Source organism: Xenopus laevis, chromosome 5L (assembly GCF_017654675.1).
Source record: "Xenopus laevis strain J_2021 chromosome 5L, Xenopus_laevis_v10.1, whole genome shotgun sequence".
NCBI lineage: Eukaryota > Metazoa > Chordata > Amphibia > Anura > Pipidae > Xenopus > Xenopus laevis.
In genome coordinates, this window is record NC_054379.1 from 135817199 (window position 1) to 135841639 (window position 24441).

General features: G+C 40.8%; 1 protein-coding gene across 1 annotated transcript; it reads left to right on the forward strand.

Annotated features, from left to right (window-relative positions):
• The first annotated feature begins 1495 nt into the window (after positions 1–1495).
• On the forward strand, positions 1496–23461 carry aire.L (autoimmune regulator L homeolog). The gene is made up of 13 exons (XM_041563440.1): positions 1496–1874; positions 4414–4588; positions 4672–4800; positions 6903–6974; positions 7940–8041; positions 8935–9032; positions 9390–9437; positions 11475–11590; positions 12999–13089; positions 15594–15670; positions 17845–18505; positions 19360–19428; positions 22237–23461. The coding sequence occupies exons 1-13, from the start codon at positions 1725–1727 to the stop codon at positions 22294–22296; spliced, it is 1848 nt and encodes a 615-aa protein (XP_041419374.1). The 5' UTR covers positions 1496–1724; the 3' UTR covers positions 22297–23461.
• Positions 23462–24441: the final 980 nt, after the last annotated feature.

A 24441-nucleotide genomic window follows, 5' to 3' on the forward strand; every position in this document is an offset into this window, starting at 1 on the left:
GGCCATACTCTGCTGAAGCTGAACTGTAGCCCGAGCAAGTTGCTGCAACAGTTCCTCCATCTTAGCAAAAAATGGGTTACTGGCTCTTTAAATGTCAGTTTTCAGAGAGAGAGAGAAAATAAAATTGTCTTTACCCTTTGGTAGTGCCTGCCCGCATCCTCCACCAGTTGTGAAGTTTGGGGATCACAGAAGAGTTTTTTCACATGCAGGCCACTCCAGATTGAAGGTAAAACAGTCTGTTTATTTTTTCTCAATTCAGGTTAGGCTTTCAGCAGCAAACAGTTGTACAGAAAACAAAACAGCTTCACTTCACCAGTATATAAGTCCAAAGATAAGAATAGCTTACTTGCCAAACATATAACTTCCAGTCTTTAGGGAATGAACTCTCCAGTCTTTTTAGAGAGACAGCATTTTCTGTTCAACTCAGCAGTGAGTTACCACTTGTGAAAAACTTCCACACCTTTTACCTGCTGCTCACCTCCATTAAACACCCCTTGGATGTCCAGCCCACCTCTGGCTGGTTAACCCCATGGTGTCTCTTAAAGAGGTAGTTTTAAAACCTAAAGAATGGGGATATATACCGGTCATCTACAATATATCCCCCCCCAGCTTCTAAAATATATAGATATATATATATATTTATATATACACCCTCTGGACATGGGATATTCCGGATAATGGATCTTTCCATAATTTGGATCCTCATACCTTAAATCTAATAGAAAGTCAAGTAAACATTAAATAAACCCAATAGGCTAGTTTTACTTCCAATAAGGATAAATTATATCTTAGTTTGGATCAAGTACAGGATAGTGTTTTATTATTACAAACAAAAAATATATAATTTTTGAAAATTTGACATTATTAGAAAAAGTATCAGCCTATCCGGAATGGTCAGGAGCTTTGGTGTTTATGTCCCTATATCAGACCGGATGAAGGAGGCAAGATAAATGATGCAAGGGCCGCAGTGATTTGCCACACAGGGTTTGGAATATACTTGTGATGGCATTTAATTAATAAAAAAGTGAAGTACCTACGTTTTTTTTTGACAAGGGGTCTGTAATTTGGATCTCCACCTTTTATATGTCCACCAATACGAATTCCTGCAACTTACAAGCCACTGGAAATCATTTTTTAAAATTAGATTTATTTGCTTAAAATTTACTCTATGGGAGATGGGATTAGTTAGTAATAGAAATAGGAATAAAATAAACTGCCATAGGATAGAGTACATCTGTTCCTAGCCAGCTAGTAAGAATTATTGTCAAAGAGAAATGCAGGCAATGGCTGTAAGTAGATAGTGGATAATATTATCTTATCAGTGTCCAAGGAGCATACACTGTACTGTAAGCTTTGTGAGATCTCCTTCCACTGAGTTTAATATGCCACAATCTGTTACTGTATATATTCTTAATTGCAATGTTTGTCCCCCTCTGTGTATTAATACTGTAATACTGAAATATGTACAGCACCAAGTATACAGTAGTACCATATTAATAAAGATATAAATACATACATATGGGGGGTAACCTGGGAATGAGACTGCTAATATGCTCCTGAAACTGTCACAGGGTACCATGAATAAAATGTGCCTTTAAGCATGTTATGAGCAAAGGGGGATCAGACCACAAAGTGAACATTAAAAAGTTTTTGACTTTGAACATAACATAATTGCCCAGAATAGCAAGAGACAGATGTGATACAGCCCTTTTTCCCCACTCAGGATGTCAGAGCTGGACCCTACCCAATCCAGCCAGGATCTTCGCACTCTCCTGAAATGGTACCGCACTGAGATAGCTGTGGCTGTGACTGACCTGTTCCCTCTGCTACATGGGATGATGGACAGAGAACTCATCACTGAGGAGAAATTCCAGGTAGGCATAAACCATATTCTCACATCTCATCTACCCTCTTGTATATATGTATAAGTGGAAGGTCTAGGGGCAAATTCACTAAACGACGAAGCGCCTAACGCTAGCGTGAATGCGCCAGCGTAGCGCATTTTCGTTAATTCGCAGATTCACTAATGGACGCTGGTGTAAATTCGCTAGTGTTACCTCGCACCCTTACACCTGGCGAATTTGCGCAACGGACGTAACTACGCAAATTCACTGACGCGCAAATGATTCTGAACGCTACCTTTTACGCCAGACTTCCTTCGCCACCTCAGACCAGGCGAAGTGCAATAGAGTAGATAGGGATTGCTTCAAAAAAAGTTAAAAAAATTTCTAAGTCCCAAAAAACGCTGGAGTTTTTTCATTTTTTATGGGTGATAGGCTGAAAAAGATCTAAATTTTTTTTGGGGCTCCCCTCCTTTCCCCCTACATTTCCTAACTTATGGCAACTTAACTATACAGTGGGCACATGTGTAGGGCAAAATAAAAATTTTATTTGCTATTTTGAAGGTTTCCCAGGCTTGTGTATTGCTGCTACATATTCCTCCATTGTAACTTGAATTTGGCGCCATATGCGAATTAACCATCGCTAGCGTAACTTTGCTTTGCTTGGTGAATTAACGCTAGCGCAACTTCGCAACCTTACGCTTCCCCTGAGCGCAACTTCGGATTTTAGTGAATTTGCGTAGCGCTGGCGAAAATACGCCTGGCGAAGTGCGGCGAAGCGGACGCTGGCGCAACAATGAATCTTAGTGAATGTCCCACCTAGTCTCTAACCAAAATGAGAGTGGGGCTACTTCCCATTCTCCATTTCTTTTTTTTCATAATCTCTCTTTATTAATTTTGAAAAAATAAAACAAAAAAACAAAAAAAAAACAAAGACAAACCAAAAAATGTTAAAATGGATACAGAAGGAAAAAGGGGGACATGGGGATATATATATCATTTCACAACAAGTTCCATCAAAACAGAGTATTAACACCTTAAATAACAGGGATTCACCTCACATCATTATTATACAATATTTTGATTCACAGCCCGATTTTACCTTTCTCCATTTCTAGATCATTGAATTTAAATAGAATTAGTTTGCGATCAGTACAGCCCAGTAACTTGCATTTAATAGATTTTTTTTATATTTCAGATGATCTGGTAACTTTTGCATTAGGTGAACTATCCCTTTAACTACCAAGGAACCCCAATAAAAAAAGTGCCTGCTCCATATAATCATTTTGCATTAAAAAAGAAAATGCCAAGTCTACTAGCCATAAATCACCCTACTCCACCTCATAGGGAAAATGTATCATCAGGGCTGGTTATACTTTTTTTAAAGCATATTTATATTTATTAATATACGTGGGAGCTGCCAAATTGCATACTCTACCCTAGTAAAACTATGTATCATTGAAAAGGTTGAACTTACAGAAAGGACTGGGGCTCCTAATCTTGTGGGGATAAAGAAGTACACAAATCTGGAATGTACAGCTATGGTCCTCAAGATGCTGCCGGCCTGGCCCGGCTCTGGGCAGAGCTGTATTACGGTGGTGGCAGACAGGAAGATTAGTCACCCAGCGACAAATCTTCTCTACTTCGGTCAACTAATCTCCCCAAATGCCCTCCAGCCAACAAGAAAACTAATCGCCAGTGGGATGGCATACAAGTTGCTTTGGATTTCTGAAGTCGCCCGAAGTTGTCTCACGAGGAAACTTCGGGTGACTTCGGAAATCCGAAACGATTCATATGCCATCCCGCTGAAAATTTGTAAATTATTCTTACTGGCGGGAAGGCATTTCGGGAAGATTAGTTGCCTGCAGTAGAGAAGATATGTCGATGGGTGACTAATCTCCCCATTTGCCAGGCCCACAACCATGAGGCCATCCAAACTCCCACTACTTACCTACACAGGTGGGAGTGTCTACATGTGCATAGTACTAAGGACATTACAGACTGCCCTAAGACAGACAGCCCTTAGTGCTCCACTTAAATCTAGGGCCTGAGTAACCTACCCCTCTAGCCTTAGCTCTCAGTGAGATGCTGGAGGTTGCAGTTTAACAACAGTTTGAGGACAACAGGATGTACATCCCCAATATATAACAGGCTGTAGACAACATAATACAGCTATAGATCTTTTATCCATTTGAATTTTCCATTCAAAAGGCCTCTCTACTGCTGGGGGCCTTCTAATCCTGCCCTGAAGGCAGCCTTGTATATTCTTCAAGGAGTCAGTACCCCTAGTAGATAAAATCATCATGGAAAACAGTAGATGGCTTGATTGGCTGAACAAATGATCTCACATATATGAGAGAACCCTTGTTTTTCACTGCAGGAAGGACCTTACAAAACCTTTCTTGTTTTCCTATTCCATAATTACCATAATGTCCTTTTAACTTCTGCTTGTTTATGTAGGCCCATACTGTGCATCCCATGAGTGGAACCCTGCTAGACGCTTATTCTCTCAGTAACTAATCTAAGTGAATGAAATTGATAAATCTCACCATCCAGTACTCTTTCCTCATAGGAAACACAGCAGGCTGGGGAGGGCAGCGGGGCTCAGAAGGCTTCTCATGCTCTTTTCACGTGGCTTTTAAGCTGTGATCTGCCCACCATCCAAGGCTTCTGGTCACTCCTGTCTACTGACTATATATTAAAGAGCTACCCACGTCTCTCGGGAATTCACAGTGCCCTTTGTGCAGGTAAGTGCGTTATTAAATGTACATTTTCACACCAAACAGTAAATCAAGACTCATTTCATGCACTCTCTGTTCCTCTGTCACAGACACCTCATCTCACCGCAAGGCTCGGAGACCTCCTCATACCAACAAACCAGTATCTCTTCTGAAATCACATGCTAAACGAAAAGCTGGAGGAGAGAAAGACACATCATCAGCGAATTCACTGAGTGCTGGTAGGGGGGCACAATAAAGTTGGCCTTCATAGATGCTGGGTACATTTTGGAGCATTGCTAGGCTTAGACACTAGTTACAATTGAAAAATGAGCATTCCTCTAAAAAAGCAAGTAGCAGATGCCAGAGGATTAACAGGCAGGGCCGCCATCAGGGGCTCACAGGGGGGTCAGTCCTCCCGGGCCCACAGGATTTTTAACTTTGAGGGGGGCCCGGCCGCCGCACTAATTTAATTTAGCCGGCGAAATTTACACTGGTAGCGTCCTGTGCATACGCGTGCACACAGAAGATAGAAGACGCGTCTGGAGACGGAACGGCTTCCTGGATATGCCGAAGATACCGCTGGAGGAATAAGAAGACCACTGGAGGAATAAGAAGACTGCACAGGAGAAGAAGTCGCCACTGGAATTGCAGATAAGTGCCACTGACCATTGAGAGCCCCTGAACCGCCGTGCGGGGCCCCTTAACCGCCGTGCGGGCCCCTTAAGCCCCCAGGCCCCTGAAGCCCTAATGCGGGCCCCTGAGGCCCCATGCGGGCCCTGAAGCCCCAATATGGTCCCCTGAATCCCCCCCAAGGAAGGGCCCCTGAATCCCCCCCAATGCAGTCCCCTGATCCCCCCCAAAGAAGGCCCCAGAACCATCAATGCAGGGCCCCTGATCCTCCCAAGGAAGGGCCCCTGATGCCCCCCAAGGAAGGGCCCCTGATCCCACCAATGAGCCACTGACCACCAATGAGAGCCCCAGAACCGCTGTGCGGGGCTCCTGAACCGCCATGCGGGCCCCTTTAAGCCCCAATGCGGGTCCCTTAAGCCCTAATGTGGGTCCCTGAGGCCCCATGCGGGCCCCTGAATCCCCCCCAAGGAAGGGCCCCTGAATCCCCCCCCCCAATTCAGGCCCCTGATCCCCCCCAAGGAAGGCCCCAGAACCATCAATGCAGGGCCCCTGATCCTCCCAAGGAAGGGCCCCTGATCCATCAATGCAGGGCCCCTGATGCCCCCCAAGGAAGGGCCCCTGATCCCCCCCCCAAGGAAGGGCCCCTGAACCATCAATGCAGGGCCCCTGACCCCCCGATGCAGGGCCTCTGAACCATCAATGCTAATTATGGGCCCTGCATGGGGGCCCTTTTGCCAAAATGCTTTTATTTACTGTTTCTGTGCTTATGTCCATGTGACCTTGTGGGGGGGGGCGTGGTTACAGGAGGCGTGGTTACAGGGGCGTGGTTAAGGGAGACATGGCGAGGGGGGCCCAGAAAATTTTGTTGTGTGGGGCCCCGTGATTTCTGATCGCGGCCCTGTTAACAAGCCTGTAAAGACACAAGAAGATGGATTTCTGCTACATTATTTCAAGAAAGAAAACAGCATATGGTGTTGTTTACCCAACTCTTACCTCTGTGATTGGACTTGCCTATGAGACCTGCCATTGAGCTTGATAAAGGGCTTAATCTTTCATAGTATAAAATGGTATACTTTTTATATACCAATGAGGGAAATTAGCAAAGCTTGATGGGAATGGCTCTATGCTAGGGACCACACCATAAAGCAATGTTTCAGCAGGTTACATACAGGTACATCTGCTGAATTCTGATGGCAAATTGGCAAAGTTTAATTCCAAGGAAGATTTATTGTTTGGTAAAAAAAAACCTGTAATTTTGGGCAAACAATTGTTATTGCTATCTTAAATGTTTGTTTCAATGACTAGAGATACAGGTGTGGGACCCGTTATCCGACTCCATTTTGAAATAATCCAAATTTTTTAAAAATCATTTCCTTTTTCTCTGTAATAATAAAACAGTAACTTGTACATGATCCCAACTAAGATACAATTAATCCTTATTTGAGGTAAAACCAGCCTATTGGGGTTATTTAACGTTTACATGAAGATCCATTATGGAAAGATCCATTATCTGGAAAACCCCAGGTCCCGAGCATTCTGCATAACAGGTCCCATACCTGTACTTTCAACAGAGCACACAAGAGAATATTTATAGTTGCATGATAACAGGGACAATGTCCTATGAACGAATAGTTACATTGATTCACATTTAGTTCTCCAGGCTATAGAGTTGCTTGCTTAGGCAACCCACTAATACATATTTCTACTGCAGGACCACCAGCCAAAACTAAACCTCCACGGAAAGCTGAAAAACCCGTGGCTTTGGATTGTCTTCTGACACAATGTGAGTTTCTATGGCTCTGATAAAAAAGATCAAAAGAATTATTATTTAATATTTAAAATACACTCACATACAGTAGCGTTCATGGTTAAAAGCATTTCTATGCCACGTCCCATTGGAGCTGCCCTTTAGTGTATCACCACCGAGTCTTTGGGTGTGGAGCACATTGTTTGATTCAATGCAGATCCATCTTGCAGTGTCTCCTTCTTTGTGCTTGTCTGTTGGGCTCTCCCTGGTGACGTCACTTGCCTGGTCACTGGTCATATGCTTTCAACTATGAATACTATGTGAGTGTATTTTAAATATTTGCTTTTAAATAATAAAAGGTATTTTAAACTATTGCTGCTGCATATTACCCTACAGCCTACACCAGAAGGCGAGCTGTGTTGCAGGATAATATTCCTATGTGCAAGTTGTGAAAGATAACGTTTGTGAGTACCCACCTAAAAAGTTTACATAAGGGAAGTAAAATCTTTCTTCCCTACGGTGGCGTTGCAGGTGGACGGCGTCTACACACATGTGGTGCATTTAATAATTCCCACCGAGCACAAAAAGACGTGTTATATACCAAACAATATATTCTCTTTGTTTGTTTTCTGGGCCTTTGGCGCTGACTTCTATTGCAGGTGTTGTGAATCAGACTTGAAGGGATACAAGTTGAGCCGGATAAGGATTGTGAACTTACTCTGACCGTGGCATATTTATTTCCTGGACTAGGGGTAGGCAGATGACTGTTTAAAAGGTGCCTATTCTGCCTACTGCTAGTTCCAGCCCTGGTTAGGGTGTAATTTGTGGTGAACACTTATTTACTGTTCTAGATGTTCTTGGAACTATGACTGAAGGGAGCCCTGATCAAATATTAGTTCTCAAAATCCAAAGAACGTTACTCTAAGTCAATCAAGTTCTGTACCTTATGTATTACTTACTACTGAACTTTTTACTTACTTCTTTCAATCATGTCTTTAAAGCTCCACAGAAAATCTCAAGTGTATTGACTGTGAATCAGAGTGAGATGAAACCTGTGTCCTACACCATCAGCAAACCTGCAGCCAACACAGGGTCCAGCATTGGTAACAATGGGTGTTTCACCTTTGTTTTTAAGTCTATAGGTCCAAGTATATATTTCGCTCTGTCTAGTTTGGGCATTCAACTGTCTGCCTCTTAGCTGTAAGAGAGGGAGTGGTATATTTGTGTTAGCTAGTGCTATGGGGCTCATACCTTTGATTGAATGACTTGAAAAAGGGCATATGTTGCCCGAAACATGTCATGTGGACAATAAATTTGCACATTAGCAGTAAATCTGCGGCAGCGTCCTTCTGTTCTCAATTTTGTGAAGCTATAGTATTATATTTGGTGCTGGGATGGAGCACCAGTGGGACAGTCATAGGACCAGCTATACTCTCCACCGTGTATAATCTTACAATTTGCGACCTTTGATTGATTGATTTGAGGCCCTTCCATATGCTACTACTATAGTGTCCATTCCAGGGCTTTCTATATAATAGTTTAGCCTATACTGGGCCCTAGGTTTTGCTGCCTCCCGAGGCACAATTGTACTCTCTGCAGTAGAAGAGAAGAATTTCCTGTTGAAAATGGTTGCCTTATGGAAAAAGCAACAATGTTGGGCCCACATAGGTGGGAGGAGTGATGGACTTCAGGTTAAGCAGGGCAAGTTGGTCTATATACTGTTACATTTTCTGTCTACCCTAAGGTGTTGTTTTTGAATTGCAATAGCTATCACTCTTCTGGTGGCTCTACGAGATGTAGTTCAAAAACAGCTGAAAAGGACAAAATCTGTTTTTCATTGGGCCCTGATACCATTAAATAGTGCTGCTGTTACTGGGTTTCTTATCCCTGTTAAAGGCACCTAATACTGTATGGGACCTATACAGAAGCCTTGGGAACCTTCTGCTTACACACTGTCCTGCCAATAATTATGTTCTCTATTAACTCTCCATCCTAGACAGGTCAACACAGAAAGAAAAAGAACTGCAGGCTGTAGAAAAGAACCAAACTCAGCCTCTGAAACTGACTCTGCGTCCCAAGCTTATATCTCAGCAGGTGAGCCTGGCTACAATGCAGACTATAAGCACACATTTTATCAGAGGCTTTGCTTTTATCCTTAGTATATGCAACAACGGTTCTTGCATTAGACGAGAACTTTTGCATCATGAAAGGACATACTAAATTAAGGCCACAGGTAATTTTTTGAGCTGCATCTATAATCTTGGAAACCACACTGTATAAATACACGGTCCTTTATTTACTAATCCTGGCAGTGGCTAAAGATGTGAAGCTTCCGAAAAAGAGAGCTTCTGCAGTGCTATGGCTTGAATTTTCTCCCTTTCCTGTATATCACCATTAATAGTTCACATATAACCACCATGGGCACTTATCATTCCTTCCCTCTTCTTACAGGTTGGTTCTATTGCCCCTTCTGTGCCTGCTGAATTGCCTCAATACCAGGTGCCCACTATTCCCCACTATTTTTATTGCTCTGCACAGTTCCTTTCTAAGGCCCCAATATTTTCTTCATTATTCTGGCCCGTAGCAAAGTCAAGTGTCAGGCTATGCCCAGAGCTGGTTTTCTCTCAGGGCATGTCAACATTTAGGGGCAGATTTATCAAGGGTTGAATTGAAAAATCAAATTTTAAAATGAAAATTTCAAGCCATTTTTAGTGTACTTCGACTTGATTCAAATTTGAAAATAATTAAACCATTTGAATATCAATATTTTCACGTACTGTCTCTTTAAAACTTCAACATCAACCATTTGCCATCTAAAAACCTGCCAAATTGCTGTTTTAGCCTAAGGGGGAAATCCTATAACCTTTGGAGTCATTTGGTGGACTTTGAAAAATCAAAGTTTTTTGGGGCAAATCCTTTGATTCAAATTCGATCAAATTCAGTAAAACTTCCATTCGAGCGATTTCAATACAGCCTATTCACCTGAACCTAAAAACTTAGATTTTTTAAAATAAATTTTGATTTTTTTTATTTTATTCGAATTTCGAGTTGATGGGAGCAGTGCCGGGCCAGACCAGCCAGGCGCCCTAGGCAACCTGGCTGGTCGCAGCACCCTATAGGCGCGCCAAAAGAATACTTCTGCATCAAAACGGACACGGAAGTGTGTCAAAAATGACGCAGTCACGCATCTGAAAAGACGCTGACACACGTCGGAAATGCCCGTGAAAGGGGATCAGACTAGGATATGAGGCAGAGAAGGTACCTGACTGCTGCCCCCCCAAGCTTTGTGCCCTAGGCACGTGCCTACTCTGCCTACCCCTAGTTCTGGGAGTTTAAAAAACTCCCATCACCTCAAAATTCGACCCTTGATAAGTCTTCCCCTTAGTATCACACAGACAATGATAATCTGAGCCAATTGGCAGGTGCCCTTAACTGTGTTGTTTTGTCAGCTTTCAGTTATTTGCCTTTTTACTATGCCTCTTTCTCCCTGAAGTATAAAATGCTAAAAAGAAAATGATTCTGAGGCCAAACTGGTTTTATGGTCACTCTCATACTGCTAATCATTATGTTCAATCATATTCATCTTCCATTCTTTCAAAAACCACCCTTCTGGTAGTTAGAATCAGTGGAAGCCTAACAAACAGAAGGGACAAAAACAAAAGGTTTATTATTATTATTAATAACAATAACAACACAAATTATCCTACTGTCTTTTGAATACATTCAACTTACTTTATGATGTCTCCAGTTATACTTCCCAAATCTCAATATTTTGCTTTCTAGCTCTGTACATCAGGGGCTTAGCAGCTATTTGTTACCTATTGGGCAGAGACTCAAAGTATAGCAAGTGCTAAAGTCAGCATTTTAGAGCTTAAATTACTATTTACTCTCCCTATCTAGGATCACATTAAAAAAGAATACTGAAGATCATGCAGACATGAAGACAAATGTACAGTGTTAGACCGGGTAGTCCGGACAGGGCCGTTTCAGGCTATTATGCTGCCTGAGGCTGCGTCCGAAACGCCAACCCCCCCTCCGCTTACCTTACAATTGCCAACAGGGGAAGGGGGAGGACGCATCGCTAGCACAGAGAGCGAAATTGCACTTTTGGAAATTTGGATCTTAAAGTTACCAGGAGCAGCTTTTTGCCGCTCCCCGGTAACTTCTGGGGAGCTGCCGCCTGAAACTCTCCTGAGTCCGGGGCCCACCAGGGCTGTCACCTCAGAGCCCAAAACTTGCCACAAGCCTACACCCCCCTCAGTCCCCCCCGCCATATATCTCTACTTGCAGTCACCTTGCCGCCGTAAACGGGGTTAGGGGAGGAGCACCGAAATTCAGGATCAGATTGGGGCCCACCTTATTTCCCAGTGTCCAGCCACTCCAGTCTAACCCTGCAAATGAAATGTGACATTTGCATAACATTAGCTTGTACTGTACAGAGCAGAGAGATATTCTTCTTGAACATCCTAAATTCCATTTTCTTATACTACCCTTCTGACTCATCATGATTAATTAATTTTCTCTCTCCTTACTCAGAGTAATGATGATGAGTGCTCAGTGTGCCGGGACGGAGGTGAGTTAATATGCTGTGATGGATGCCCACGATCCTTTCACCTTTCCTGTTTGGTGCCGCCTTTGACCCATATTCCAAGGTACATAACTAGCCTATTATAATCTGTATAATATATGTTTATAAATGGTGATTAGTGGTGTCATCAGTTATAATCATACAGCTACTCACCCTTTAAACAAAACAGGCATTGTTTGTCCATATATTGCAATATATTTAAGCTGGCCAACTACGTCAAAGTCATCCCATATCTGGCCAGTCCTACGCTCAATTTTCATCTGATTCATTAAGAATTCTATTGCTTCATTATACATTTTACACAGGGACTAAGTTTTACCTGCAACCTACATGCTGCGTTGCAAGTAAAACTCCTAAACTTGGCTGCCCTTTTATTAGACACCAGTGGGATCACCTGACTATAGCTGGGAAGGGTGGGAGCTACAACATGGGTTATGCAAAGAACTTAGTACACAAAGTTAAGTTAAGACCAGATGTAAAACCAGTACGCCAGAAATTGAGGCGATCGCCCTACTCTATAAGGGATAAAAAAAAAATTCTTCTCTGGTGTAGAATGCTTCTTGGATGATATAATTGTCTACGCTCCAACTATGGATCTTCATGACAAGTACCTAGAAAAGGTTCTGAATGCATTGATTCTGCAGGACTGAAACAAAAATGTTGGTTGATCCCAATGTTATTAATAGGAAAAAAAGATAAAAAAATAAATTAAACAGTTCCATTTACTGCTGGAAGACTAGTGGCCCATTAAATTAACTTTTAGCATGATGTAGAGAGATATTCTGATACAATCTGCAATTGATTTTAATTTTTTATTAGTTATTTAGCTTTTTATTCAGCAACTCGCCAGTTTGCAATTTCAGCAACCTGGTTGCTAGGGTCCAAATTACCATAGCAACAATACATTGATTTGAGTAAGAGACTGGAATATGAATAATATAGGGCCTGAATAGAAAGAATAAAATAATAATAAAAAGTAAGAATAACAATACATTTGTAGCCTTACGAAGCTGTTAACAAACAATTTAAAAACTGTAAAAAAGGGGGGGGAAAAGAAAGCCAATTGATTAACTGCTTGGAATTAGCCATTCCATGACATACTAAAAGTTGATCCATCACTTTAAGGTTCCGATTGTTGATAAATTTTAATAAATGCTTGAGAAAAAGTGATGTTTCTGACGTTTTTGGGACCCTTGAATGATTCTGCTATTGGGCACAGTGATATAATGGAGGAAAGGGATCAACTAGGTTGCTAACATCTTGTCCCGCTGGTTTTCAGCTCCAAAGCTGTACCATTTGCAGGAGTACAATGAGCTGCTCCTTAGAGTAAAACACACAAGATAAGATGCAAATTGCAAATAAAAGGGAGCCTGCTTTTGAACACTGAACCTTGCACCATTTTGTTTGCCCATAATACTCAGTTTAATATTCTCCTGCAATTGCAATTTTGCAGTATGTTCTTGTTTCCTTAGTGGTACATGGAGATGTGATGCTTGCAATACACAGAGACCAACATCAGATGGGCAACCCGAGAAGGGAGAAACCACGGTGTTATCTAAAAAGGTAACACAATTGATTTTTGATAAATTAGCTGACAAAATAGGCTTAGTAAAAAAAACCAAAAGTAATTTATTCACAATACATAAGGTACATGTTTTGTGATTTGAATTGCATTTTATTATGCCTACTTTTGTTACTTCTCTTGCAAGGTCTGAGATATGTGCACCTGGCCCCCACAATACACTTGAGCATACATTATTCAGGTTAGAGCTTTTCAAATAAGATTACACTCACCAGACCAGTTTGGAATTTCAAAGCTAGGGACAGTGGCTAAAGGTCCCCATAGATGCAAAGATCTTTCGTTGGTGAACGATCGATTTCAGTGCAATCCGACCAATCCGTCAAATTATCGTGAGGTTAGTTGGGAATCGAACGATCGTGCATCTTACCATTTTTCGTCTGACGTCTGTCAGAAAATTGATCGGCCAGGTTAAAAAAATATTATCGCTCCCAGTGCAATCTATCTATGTTTGCAGGGACAAGCAGGCAGCTACCCTCATCGCTTGAAATGGTCTTTTTAGTTGATGGACAAATCGTACATTTAAACGATCGTTTCGAGATAATTGTGGTCTCACAATAACGAAAATATCTTTTAAAAATCTTTACATCTATGGCCAGCTTAAAACTTGCAACCAGTTAGATGCCTTAGGGCAGAGACATATGGTCAGATTCGGGGCGACTAAGCTCCCCAAACTGCCATCCCCTGCCTCCCCACTGGCTAGAATGTAAATCGACGACAGGATGGCATGGGGAGTGCTTCGTTTTCCAGAGTTGCCTCACAAGGAAACTTCGGGTGTCTTCGGAAAATAAAGCGCTCCGAGTGCCAGGGGAGATTAGTCACCCTGAAGAAGAGATTTGTCGCTTTATTTTTTCAGGCTTTTCCCGAAAAGCCAGAATTTTTTTCCTGGAAAACTTTATTTTTTCAGGCTTTTCCCGAAAAGCCAGAATTTTTCAGATTTTTGCCCAATAGGTCAGAAATAGTCGGATTTTCGGGGTAATTTCCGAGCAGACCACAGAAACTTCCAAATAGGATATGAACCATTGACTTATGGACCATGGCAGGTCTGAGATGCCGGATTTTCCGATTTGGACTTTTTTCATCCTATCTGCTGCACAAATATGGCAGCCCCCTTATAGAGGAAGATGGGGGATCAGATGGGTAATGTAAAAGCATCGGGCAAATACTTGTGTGGCAAAATAATAAATAGTATGCAAAGACAATGTTAGAGGTGATAAAGGTTTAATTTAAATAAATCTAAAAAAATTAGAGTTTCCTTTTCCACTAAAAATTCGGATTTTATAGTAAAAAGCACTCAAATTTTTCAAGTTTTTGGCATTCGGACATTTCAACAAGTAACCCCCTAAAAGTTACCTATAGATCATGTAGATCTTTTTTTTTTTTTTTTGCTGATAGCTCTGCTTTTGTGAGTAATTGTTACTTGAAGTTCCTAAACCTGAGTTTTGCCAAACCGACTGTTCCTTCTCAACTTGTCAGTTAAGAGTTTCTAATGCTAATGGACCACTGCTGCACAAATATGGCAGCCCCCTTATAGAGGAAGATGGGGGATCAGATGGGTAATGTAAAAGCATCGGGCAAATCCTTGTATGGCAAAATTATAAATAGTATGCAAAGACAATGTTAGAGGTAATAAAGGTTTAATTTCTGGTGTGAGCATCTCTTTAATGACAAATGCACACCCTTAGGATTCATCCAGGGATCCCTTGCACCCGTGGCCTTTGTGCAGCCTGTATTTTGGTCCTTGAGTGGAATCCAGTGCGGAGCTGGGTGCAAATAACATGGCCAATTTTTGTACTTTGCTCCCTGACTTACACTTCATAAAGTCCTAACAAGGCTACTTTAAAGAAATAATACATGATAACAATTTAATACCATAATATGCTTTATAACTATACCAAAGCATTATCATATTGATAGTATGGCATCTGGCCCTACAATGAAATCAGACCCATTTGCCCCCAAACTTGGAGACCTCACTGAATGATTTATGGGCAGCTTTCGGGAAAAGGTAAATAGAGCCATTTCAAGCATTTTGGCCCTTAGTGATCATTTGCTTTGTGGGATGGAGATAAAATTTTTAATTCAACCCTCATTCTCATTTATTACAAAAACTGTACAATTGTGACAATTACTCGAAAAGGAGGTATACCTGTGCCAATGCATTTCAGGGAGAGCCATCTACTGTGTAGTGAAGTGGGTTACTGAGCAACATGTGGAGCCATGACACACGGTAGCACTGGAGCAGGTAGCAATTAGGCTTTGGACACATCTACATTGGTTATTTCCATCTGCTTCTCATTCATTGGCATTGCCAATGGATATGGGAAATGTTATTTACCTGCTAAATACATTCCAGAGGTATGCAGCAAAAACTGAACGCTCACTGTGGGAAAATGCAGAATATTTTTCTACATTTCTGCAGATTAAGTGAATCAGACAGGATCATTTAAGCAATTGTTATCTCAGCCTGAATAGTTATCTTCTCTAGCCCTCACAGGAATCCGCAGAGGCCCAAAGCCAGAAGAGAATGAAAGTCTGTGAGATGCTAGCAGACAAGCATGACAGGTGAGGCTCTGAGTGTTTCTGCACAGCACATGAGCGTGACGTTAGGGATTAGCCACTAAGACAAATACTCATTGTTTCATCTGTTTCTTCACCATCATTATTTAAAGAAAGCCACAATGCTGTCAACTTCCTATTTTAGAAATGCTCAATGGCATATCCCCATCACGCAAAAAGAAAGAGTCCATTGCTCTGATTCATGGGTAGTAACATTATTCAAAGTGCAGTCAGTTGCGCAGAAAAGTACTTCTTTTGTTAACAATAACATCATAACATACCATACTCTATGCTGTGCTTTTCAGTTGTTGTTTATCTGTCCAGAATTCTAGACAAAAGTAGTAAGTATGAATAAAAATGCAATAAAAGACATTGGGTAAGAAATAGAGACTTGCGGGTTACTTACCCCAGTACCTTGTTTAGGAGGGAGGGAAGACTAGTTCAGGAACAGAGGTGGACATGTGCCAGTTAGCAGCCTGAGGAAGTGAAATAAAAATATCATTGAGAACAGTGTGTTAAAGGGGTAATTCACCTTTAGCTTTAAGTATGTTATAGAATGGCCAATTCATAGCAGTTTTTTAGATAGTCTCCATTTTTTTTATTTTGTATAGTTTTTTTTATTATTTGTCTTTTTCTTCTGACCCTTTCTAGTTTTCAATGGGGATCACTGACCCTGACAGTTAAAAAACGATTGTTATTGTTACTTTGTATTACTTATCTTCCTAATCAGGTCATCTCCTATTCATATTCCAGTCAAACAACTGCCTGGTTGCTAGTGTAATTAAAGACGTGCAGATTATAAGGCTATATCAGACCAACTAACAATTCTTCCAACCTGCAACTAACCATTCAGATTAATATAAAGTAGTAACAAAGCACACAATCCTCGGGCCATTAATTGACAGGCAGCAATCCTACGAAAGTTATGTCTGACAAATAGTAGTAGGAATCTCCCATTGATAACGTCAGAGAGGCAATACATGCAACGATTGGTCGCCATTTATGAAAAATGTTAATATCATCCACACACAGTCTGAAGGTACGAACCTTTGTTTCGTATTATGGTATCTTTGCATCTATCGCCAGCTTTAGACTCTAGACACCAGATAAGTGCTGAAATTCCAAACTGGAGAGTTAAACAAGAAGCTAAATAATTCAAAAAACACAAATAATAAAACGATAAGACCAACTGCAAATTGTCACAGAATATCACTCTCTATATCATACTAAAAGTGTTTTTTGAAGACGAACAACCTCTTTAAATATAGTCAAGACAGGCTTTTAACAGGGCAGAGGGAACTGTGCTAATGGGATTGTGCAGACGTAGGACTAGGTCCTAGTCATAGTGATAAGAGATAGTGGTAGGTCCTGGATTTATCAAGTATCCCTGTTATAAGATTTATTCTTTCTCTGCTGACTTGACTATCCTTGTGTGACCAGATTAAAGGCAAGGCTGAGGTTGGAAAAGTAGAATTGGAAGCTGGTTCTGCATTTAGAAATATATTATCCATCCTGCTATTGGGCTAATTTTTTAACTGTTGGAATGAGCTTAGGGCGACCTAAAGAAAAGAATGTGAAATATGTGTCTGTGATGTTTTTACCTTAGGGCTGAAAGCAAGACCAATAATAAACCAAGTGCCTTTTTTCTCTCTAAACTGCATTCCTGTGCATACAGACTAATGCAAAGGACATTAAATCATCAGCTGTGCTCCCATACACCTTCAGGGGGTTGTTGCAGTAACACAGGGCTAGGTCGTCACCCTTCCCACTGCATCATTTACACTACAAACACAAGAGGTTGGAAGATCCATCTTACTGATCTCTATGTCTGTATCTAATAATCCAGACTGAACTGCAACAAAGTTCATCGTTTGTGCTGACTCCCCATAGTAAATTTTGGCTTACTGTGCTTTATGTGATGTAACCAAGTTTGCACTACAAGTTGCTTTGTGCATTAGGCCATGGACCTATTAATGGATCAAAATAATCGAAGGACCTGTTACATAAGGGCCACCTACTCATGAATGAATGACATAGATTTTGGTGTATCCTATGTTTTTGGGCTACTATAAAATATGGTGGGCAAACCCATCCATGTGCCAATCCCCTAAATGCATCTCGGTAAATGGTTTTTATTTTATATTTTTTGTTATCTAACAGGCAGTCTTTTATTGTTTCAGTATCATACAGAAGTCCAACACAATCCGGACCCTGAATAATCCTCAGTTAGTCGCCCAGCCGGTGATCTGCCCCAAACCTACTGGAAGAACACAGAACTGCTCACAACAACAAAGTTCTTTCCAAATGCTCCCTCAGCCTCAGGCCTGTCCCCGTTCCCTTTCCAACCTCTGCATATCTCAGGCACCTGTAAGACAAATTTGCTCACAGTTTTTGCCCAGGTCTCAGATTAGAACCTCACAACAGCCGCAGGCCAACCCTCAACATTTGTCCACACCTCAGCCTTGTTCCACATCTCTTCCTCCGATACCTTGTACTACTCTTACCTTTCCGTCCCAGAACTACCCTACTCCAGCAGACAATACATGCACCTCACAAACACCTAGTGTCCAAACTCAGCATAGCAAACCCTTTGCTTTACAGAAAGAGCCTTGTCCTTTAGCATCATTAGAACCTACGCTCTGCATTCCACTTGTGCCCTTAAATGGGATTAACTCTGCAACTGAGCCCCAGTTTGAGGTCAGTCCAAGGCCCCCTGTCCAAGGTGAAGTACCCATCCTGCCAATACCCGGGACAACAGAATCCAACTCGGGTACCTCCTCAGCTCCAGAAGAGATGGTACCTGCCCCAGTAGCTCTTCAGGCTGAAATAGGAGAGCTCAAGGTGAGTATGTTTTATTAATATTAAATATTAAGTAGCTGATTGTAATGTAAGGTAGATGCAAATGCTCCTACTTTTGCAGTAAGATCATACTCTATTAAACTCAATTCAAATGTTATGAGAAAAAAAGTTATAGCATGAAAACAATTATCTACTTTCTGGATAGAAATCAAGTCTTTCTCATAAGACTGAATTTGGAGCATTGGATACTTCTATTGAACATTAAGGTTAGGTTTTCCATTAAAGTCTTCACTAAGTCAAACAGTTTAGCAGCTGCTGCTCTTAAAGTATGTGTAGATACAAACCTGCTCATAAAGAATTACCTGGGCTCACAAATATATCTCCCCTTATTTGTTTATTACCAAGCATAGGGAGAAAACATGGAAGATAATATTACCTATTACATTTTCCCTTCAGCTCTGTCATTTCTGGCCATTTTGTTACCTAACTGTCTGGAACTTTTAAAAGACGTTTACGGGATTCACAATTTAAAAAATCTATGTTTGTCTCTCTAGCATTATGCCAAATAGGTGAGTTCTGCTTCATTTAGTAGCAGTTTTGCATAACAAAGATAACAAATACAGAATATAATGTATAACCATGCAGCACAGGAAGAACTTGTTAATGCAACAATTGGAAGCCCTGTTCCCTAGAACAACTTTACTATACAGGTTTATATTGTACAATCCAACCAGTTGGTACCAGCTTTCAGATAGCCCTTGCTTACTACTTATCTTTCTATTCAGACCCTCTCCTAGTCAATCTTCAGTCTCTTCAGGTGTATGAGATCTTTTACATTGCATTAAAAGCAAGTTGAATGCAAAGAAATGTGACTTATTATTCTTAATTCCATCCAGGTTCCAGCAGATGCTGCAGGTAGCAACTTGACATTGAGTAGACATGAACTTGAATGTCTTATTGCTGAGGTATCTATATATGTGTTTATTATTTGTGGATATATTCTCCTGGCTTAAGCCACACAGGGCTGTCTCTCGGCCTGCGTTTAAGCTTATACGTAGTCCAAAAAACATCACTGTGTGACACTAGCCTAAAACTGGCATCTATTATATATGTTGTTGCTTAGTAACCATTTGTTTTAGTTTTTTACATAGCATTGGCACATGAATGCTGCTCTTTACAGAGAGTGAGCTTACAATCTATGGTTCCTATGGCATTCACATAATACAAGTCAATTTCATCAGGAGTCATTTACCCCCCGTATGTTTTTGGAGTGTGTCGGAACTGGGACAAAACCACATGGAATTTGAAGGGAACGTACATATCCTTGCAGTGTCTAAATCAGAAACAGGACCCCAGATTAAATATCATTATATGGTCATCCTTAGAAAGAAGGAAGATTGTTTGAGATGGTTGCCATCAGGAGGGTACAGGGGGTTCTCCGGTCAGGGGCCCTAAGAGACACGATTGTGAGATTCACAAACTATAAAGGGATTGTGTGTTTTAGTACTTGGGTGGATCGTGCACGGTGCTTTAGCATAATGAAGAATAGGTAGAAGGATCAGGCCCCATTGTACTTGGTAGAAGAGTTCACCACCAGGTGACCAATGGGATAATACCTGGGGCCTCCTGTGGTGGAGGGCCTTAATTAGTAGTATGGGGCCCGTTGATTACTGATGGCAACCCTGTCCTTAGATATGTATTTGCTTGCTAGTGATTAGGCTAAAAAAGGGGTTGATAACCCTTTCAGCTTTGGATTTACATTGACATCACTGGCCACTTTTCCAGCTTGAACCCTGGGTAAGAATTCCAACACAGAAGACACTAATTAAATCTCACTGCCATGCTATTGAAGGTGCAATTGTTTTTATTCAGTACAGTAACTTCTTGTAACTGCATGTTCAAAACCAATTGAACTGACCTCAGAGATCATAAAATCCACATAGAAATAAACAGCATCTTGCAACAAACAGAGTTGGTCATGTACAAACAGTGTAGAGAAAATATCCATCCATTCTTTCATTTTATAGCCTGACAGTGGACTGCTAAACAATATAATATAGACCTAAATTGATTAACTTAAAGAATTTGCCATCACTTATCAAATAATTTTCTAATCAATAGAAACTTTATCTTACAACTAGTAAATGATAGAGAAAGGGATCAGCAGAACTTTCAACCCCAGTAAAGGAAGTTCAAAGGGGAACTTAGCTAGGGGAATTAGACTTAGAACACAATAGTGCTGAAACTAAATGCTGAAACTATACATAAACAATATGATACTGCTCAGCACCACTTAATGGTTTGCTTTAATTGAGAGAGCCCAATGAAGAGAACTGATAAAGAGAAGACAAAGGCAGAACAGATGCACAAATGTACAAAAATTAAGGTATCGAAAACTGGAGGCTATGAACAGAAGACAAAAAAGAAAACATATATAGGCATCCCATAAAACAAAGAGAATTAGTGAGCTCTCAGTCTTAAGGGGGCCATAGACATAACAATTACGATCTTTCTTGGAAAAGATCTTTCCAAGAAAGATCGTTTGTTTCAATACACACGTGTAGAGCTGAATTGTCAGATATACAGGTAGATATACAGGTAGAAACAATAGAATTCTGCCTGTATCTGACGATTCAGCACTAACAATGGACGATGTTTGGGTGCCAACATACAATATCTGTGACTGAATAGTAGAACTGTGTTCACTTCATCCCATAGTTTATTATGGAGCCACTGGCGTTTCTGCAATGAGGTAAGGTGGCAAAAAGCCACTCCTAGTAACTTTAAGAGCCAAATTTCTGGCTATTATACCGGAAATTTGGCTTTTCTAGTGCAGAGAGAGCAATTTAACTCTCTGCGTTAGTGATGCGCCCCCCCCCCATACCCCAGTCGGCGATTTTAAGGTAAGCGTGACTGGCGGTGGGGCGGCATTTTGTACGCCTACTCAGGCAGCATTACAGCCTGAAACGCACCTGTATGGACCTAATTGTCACATAGGGCACATGTTTGAAAATGGCTGGTCTGTGCATCATTCAGCACCATTATTAACTAAGAGATGACTCCATTATTGCATTGAATCAAGAGTTGGCACTTTGTACCACTACAAATAAAACATAAACTTATGCCATTATACTGGCAAACAGTGAAATTGTGAGATGTCATCTTGCAAATATTTTAAAACTATTTGTGGGAGCACTCTTGAGAAATAATGGCACCTATGTTTGATTCTCATGGTCAGTCAACATCGATTATAAACAATTTTCCACATTTTAGCAGCACAACTTTTCCCAGGAAAAGTAACAGTGAAAAAAAACGACATTACCCATAGGTAAGCACAGGGATCCCCAAACTTTTGAACCCGTGAGCAACTTTCAGAAGTAAAAGGAGTTGGGGAGCAACACTAGCATGTTTAGCAGTGCACCTGAAACTTGCCTCCAAGCCTGGAATTAGAAAAAAAGCTCCTGCTTTGAGGCTATTGGGAGCGACATCCAAGGGGTTGGAGAGCAACATGTTGCTCACGAGCTACTGGTTGGGGATCATTGGGTTAGCAAGTCCGACCCAGATGCATACAATTAGCGATATTTGAGATTCCATAGTGTTATTCCAGGATTTGAGAGAAAATATGATTGCGAATATACTTTAGTATATTTTTCGAAAAATGGACTGGTTAGGCCTCAACCTTAAGCCTGCAGTGCAGTTACCTAAGTTATAGTTTATGTATTTGCATATGACAAATGCTTTCTCACCTCTTGCCTATGTCTTTCCTTTGACAGAGCTCCTTTGATTGCTTCCTTCAGTGGGCATTTCAGAACATTTCCCGTCCTGTGCAGTGAGAATCTGCTGCCGTCTCACCTGCTTGACTTGATTTAGGGCTATAGAGTGCCCTCAACGTGAGCAAGGAGAAATTCAAATGGTTTCAAATATTATAATATAACAGTCTAAACATAGTGCTTTAAAGAAGATTAATGCTGGGAAGTCACCTACACTGGTCAGATTTGATGAACCTGAATGCAACCTGCTGCTACCCGCAACCACCTCCAAACACACAAAAATTGCCAGCTGGTACCAGAAATGTAAATCTGACCCACACCTCTTTACCCTGTGGCTCCATATGCTTTTGTGCTTTACATTACACTTGACAAGTCTAAGAAGTCAGTTAAGAAGAACTGAGGGAAGGAAGGAGACAGTCCAAACTGCATATGAAAGATGCTCATAACCCTCCATGTTGTATGAGGTTAGCACATTCCATGGCACACTGTGATGTTCCTTAGGGAGTAAGGGCCTAATTTATTAAGGTTCGAGTTGTGTTGTCCTCGTAAATTTCGAGTTTCCGAGGGTTATTTTTAAGCCGAAAATCCAATTTTTCCTATTTATTATACAAAATACATGATCTAAAACCTGTGAAGGTCATGTAGGAGTCAAGGTCCCTTGAACAATTTGAAGATGTTAAAAGCCTTCATGATGTTTGAGTTTTTCTCGGAGGGTTTTGCGCCTTTTTTCGCCGAAAACTCGATTAATTCAAGTTTTCAGTTTGTTAACCCCGAACTTGCTGAATTTAGTTTTTTCCATTTGTGAGTTCATTCAAGTTCATTCAAGGTATAAAAAAAACTCAGAAATTTGACCTTTGATAAATAACCCCCATGAAAAGCATTCTGAGGCATTCAAGATAATTATTTTGCATATCATTAAATCATAAAGCCCATTTTTGTTTGCTTGATAAAGTTATTTCTTGTTCATCAATATGGATTATTTTTATTATAATAACAATATGATTTATTTGGGATGTTCCAACTAAACGCTTGTGTGTATGAGCTAATACCACCCAATTTGTTACGCTTTTTTTTTTTTAACTTCAATATATACTCTAAAAATACCCTTAATTTTTTTTTTTTTTTTATTGAAGTCTCGTCACAGATTTAAATGTACATTCATACATTGATGTCCTCATTGTTACAAGCTGAACATTTATTAAACAAGAATAAAAGCATTTTGAGCAAAGCCTGTTTTGTTTGCGTGTTTTCAGAGAATATGAACATATTATAGCAAACTTGGTAGTGGCGGTCACACTTATAAATTCGCCACTATTTCTGTCTAGGTGACTATGAGAGACCTCTTCTATATTCAAATCCTAATAATTATTAACAAAACAACAACATAAAATAAAACAATTAGATCAGTTATGCCCATTACTCGCCCTTGTTAAAAGGGGCATTTATACGTTTTCCTTTATCTATGTGTCCGTGAATCCTGGGAGGCAGCCAGTATATCCATTTTATTCAGACCGTATTGCTAGAATAAGAGGGTTAGTTCCTCGGAGGCTTTCTAGGTCGTACCACGTGGTTCTGTAGAATGTGGAAACCGTCAGTCTTCTTATGTCAGGGGGGAGACTCAGGATATAAGTGGTCCATATGTCAAAAAATTTGCTGGTATGGGATATTTTGTTTATGGATGCTTCCAGCCAGTCCATGTGGAACAGGAAATGCAGTTTATTTTTTACTAAATTCATGGAGGGTGGGTTGGGTGATAACCATTCCTGTAATATAGCTTTCCTAGTAGCTGCGGCTAACCGTTCTGCTACAGCTTTATCGGCCCTGGTGATTTGTTGGGTGTTCTTAAGTTTACTAAATAGAGCCCATTCGATGTCAGGTTCGAATTGTTTTTTGGTCAGTGAATGCCAATATTCATATACCTCCAACCAGAAGGTTTTGATAATTGGACATGACCACATGCAATGAATTAGGGAGGCATCAGCTGTTGAGCATCGCAAACACGATGGGCTGGCTAGCAATCCCATTTTGAACCGTCTTAGTGGGGTCAGGTAGGATTGGTGTAGTATTTGCAGGGTCATGATCTGATATTGACTGGATGGTATTAGGTGCATTGAATGAGAGTGCATTTTCACAATGTCTGATGTTGAAGTTCCTGAAATTATGTCAGTCCATTTTCCAAAAGAGGTGTCATTTTCCAATGGGTCTAGG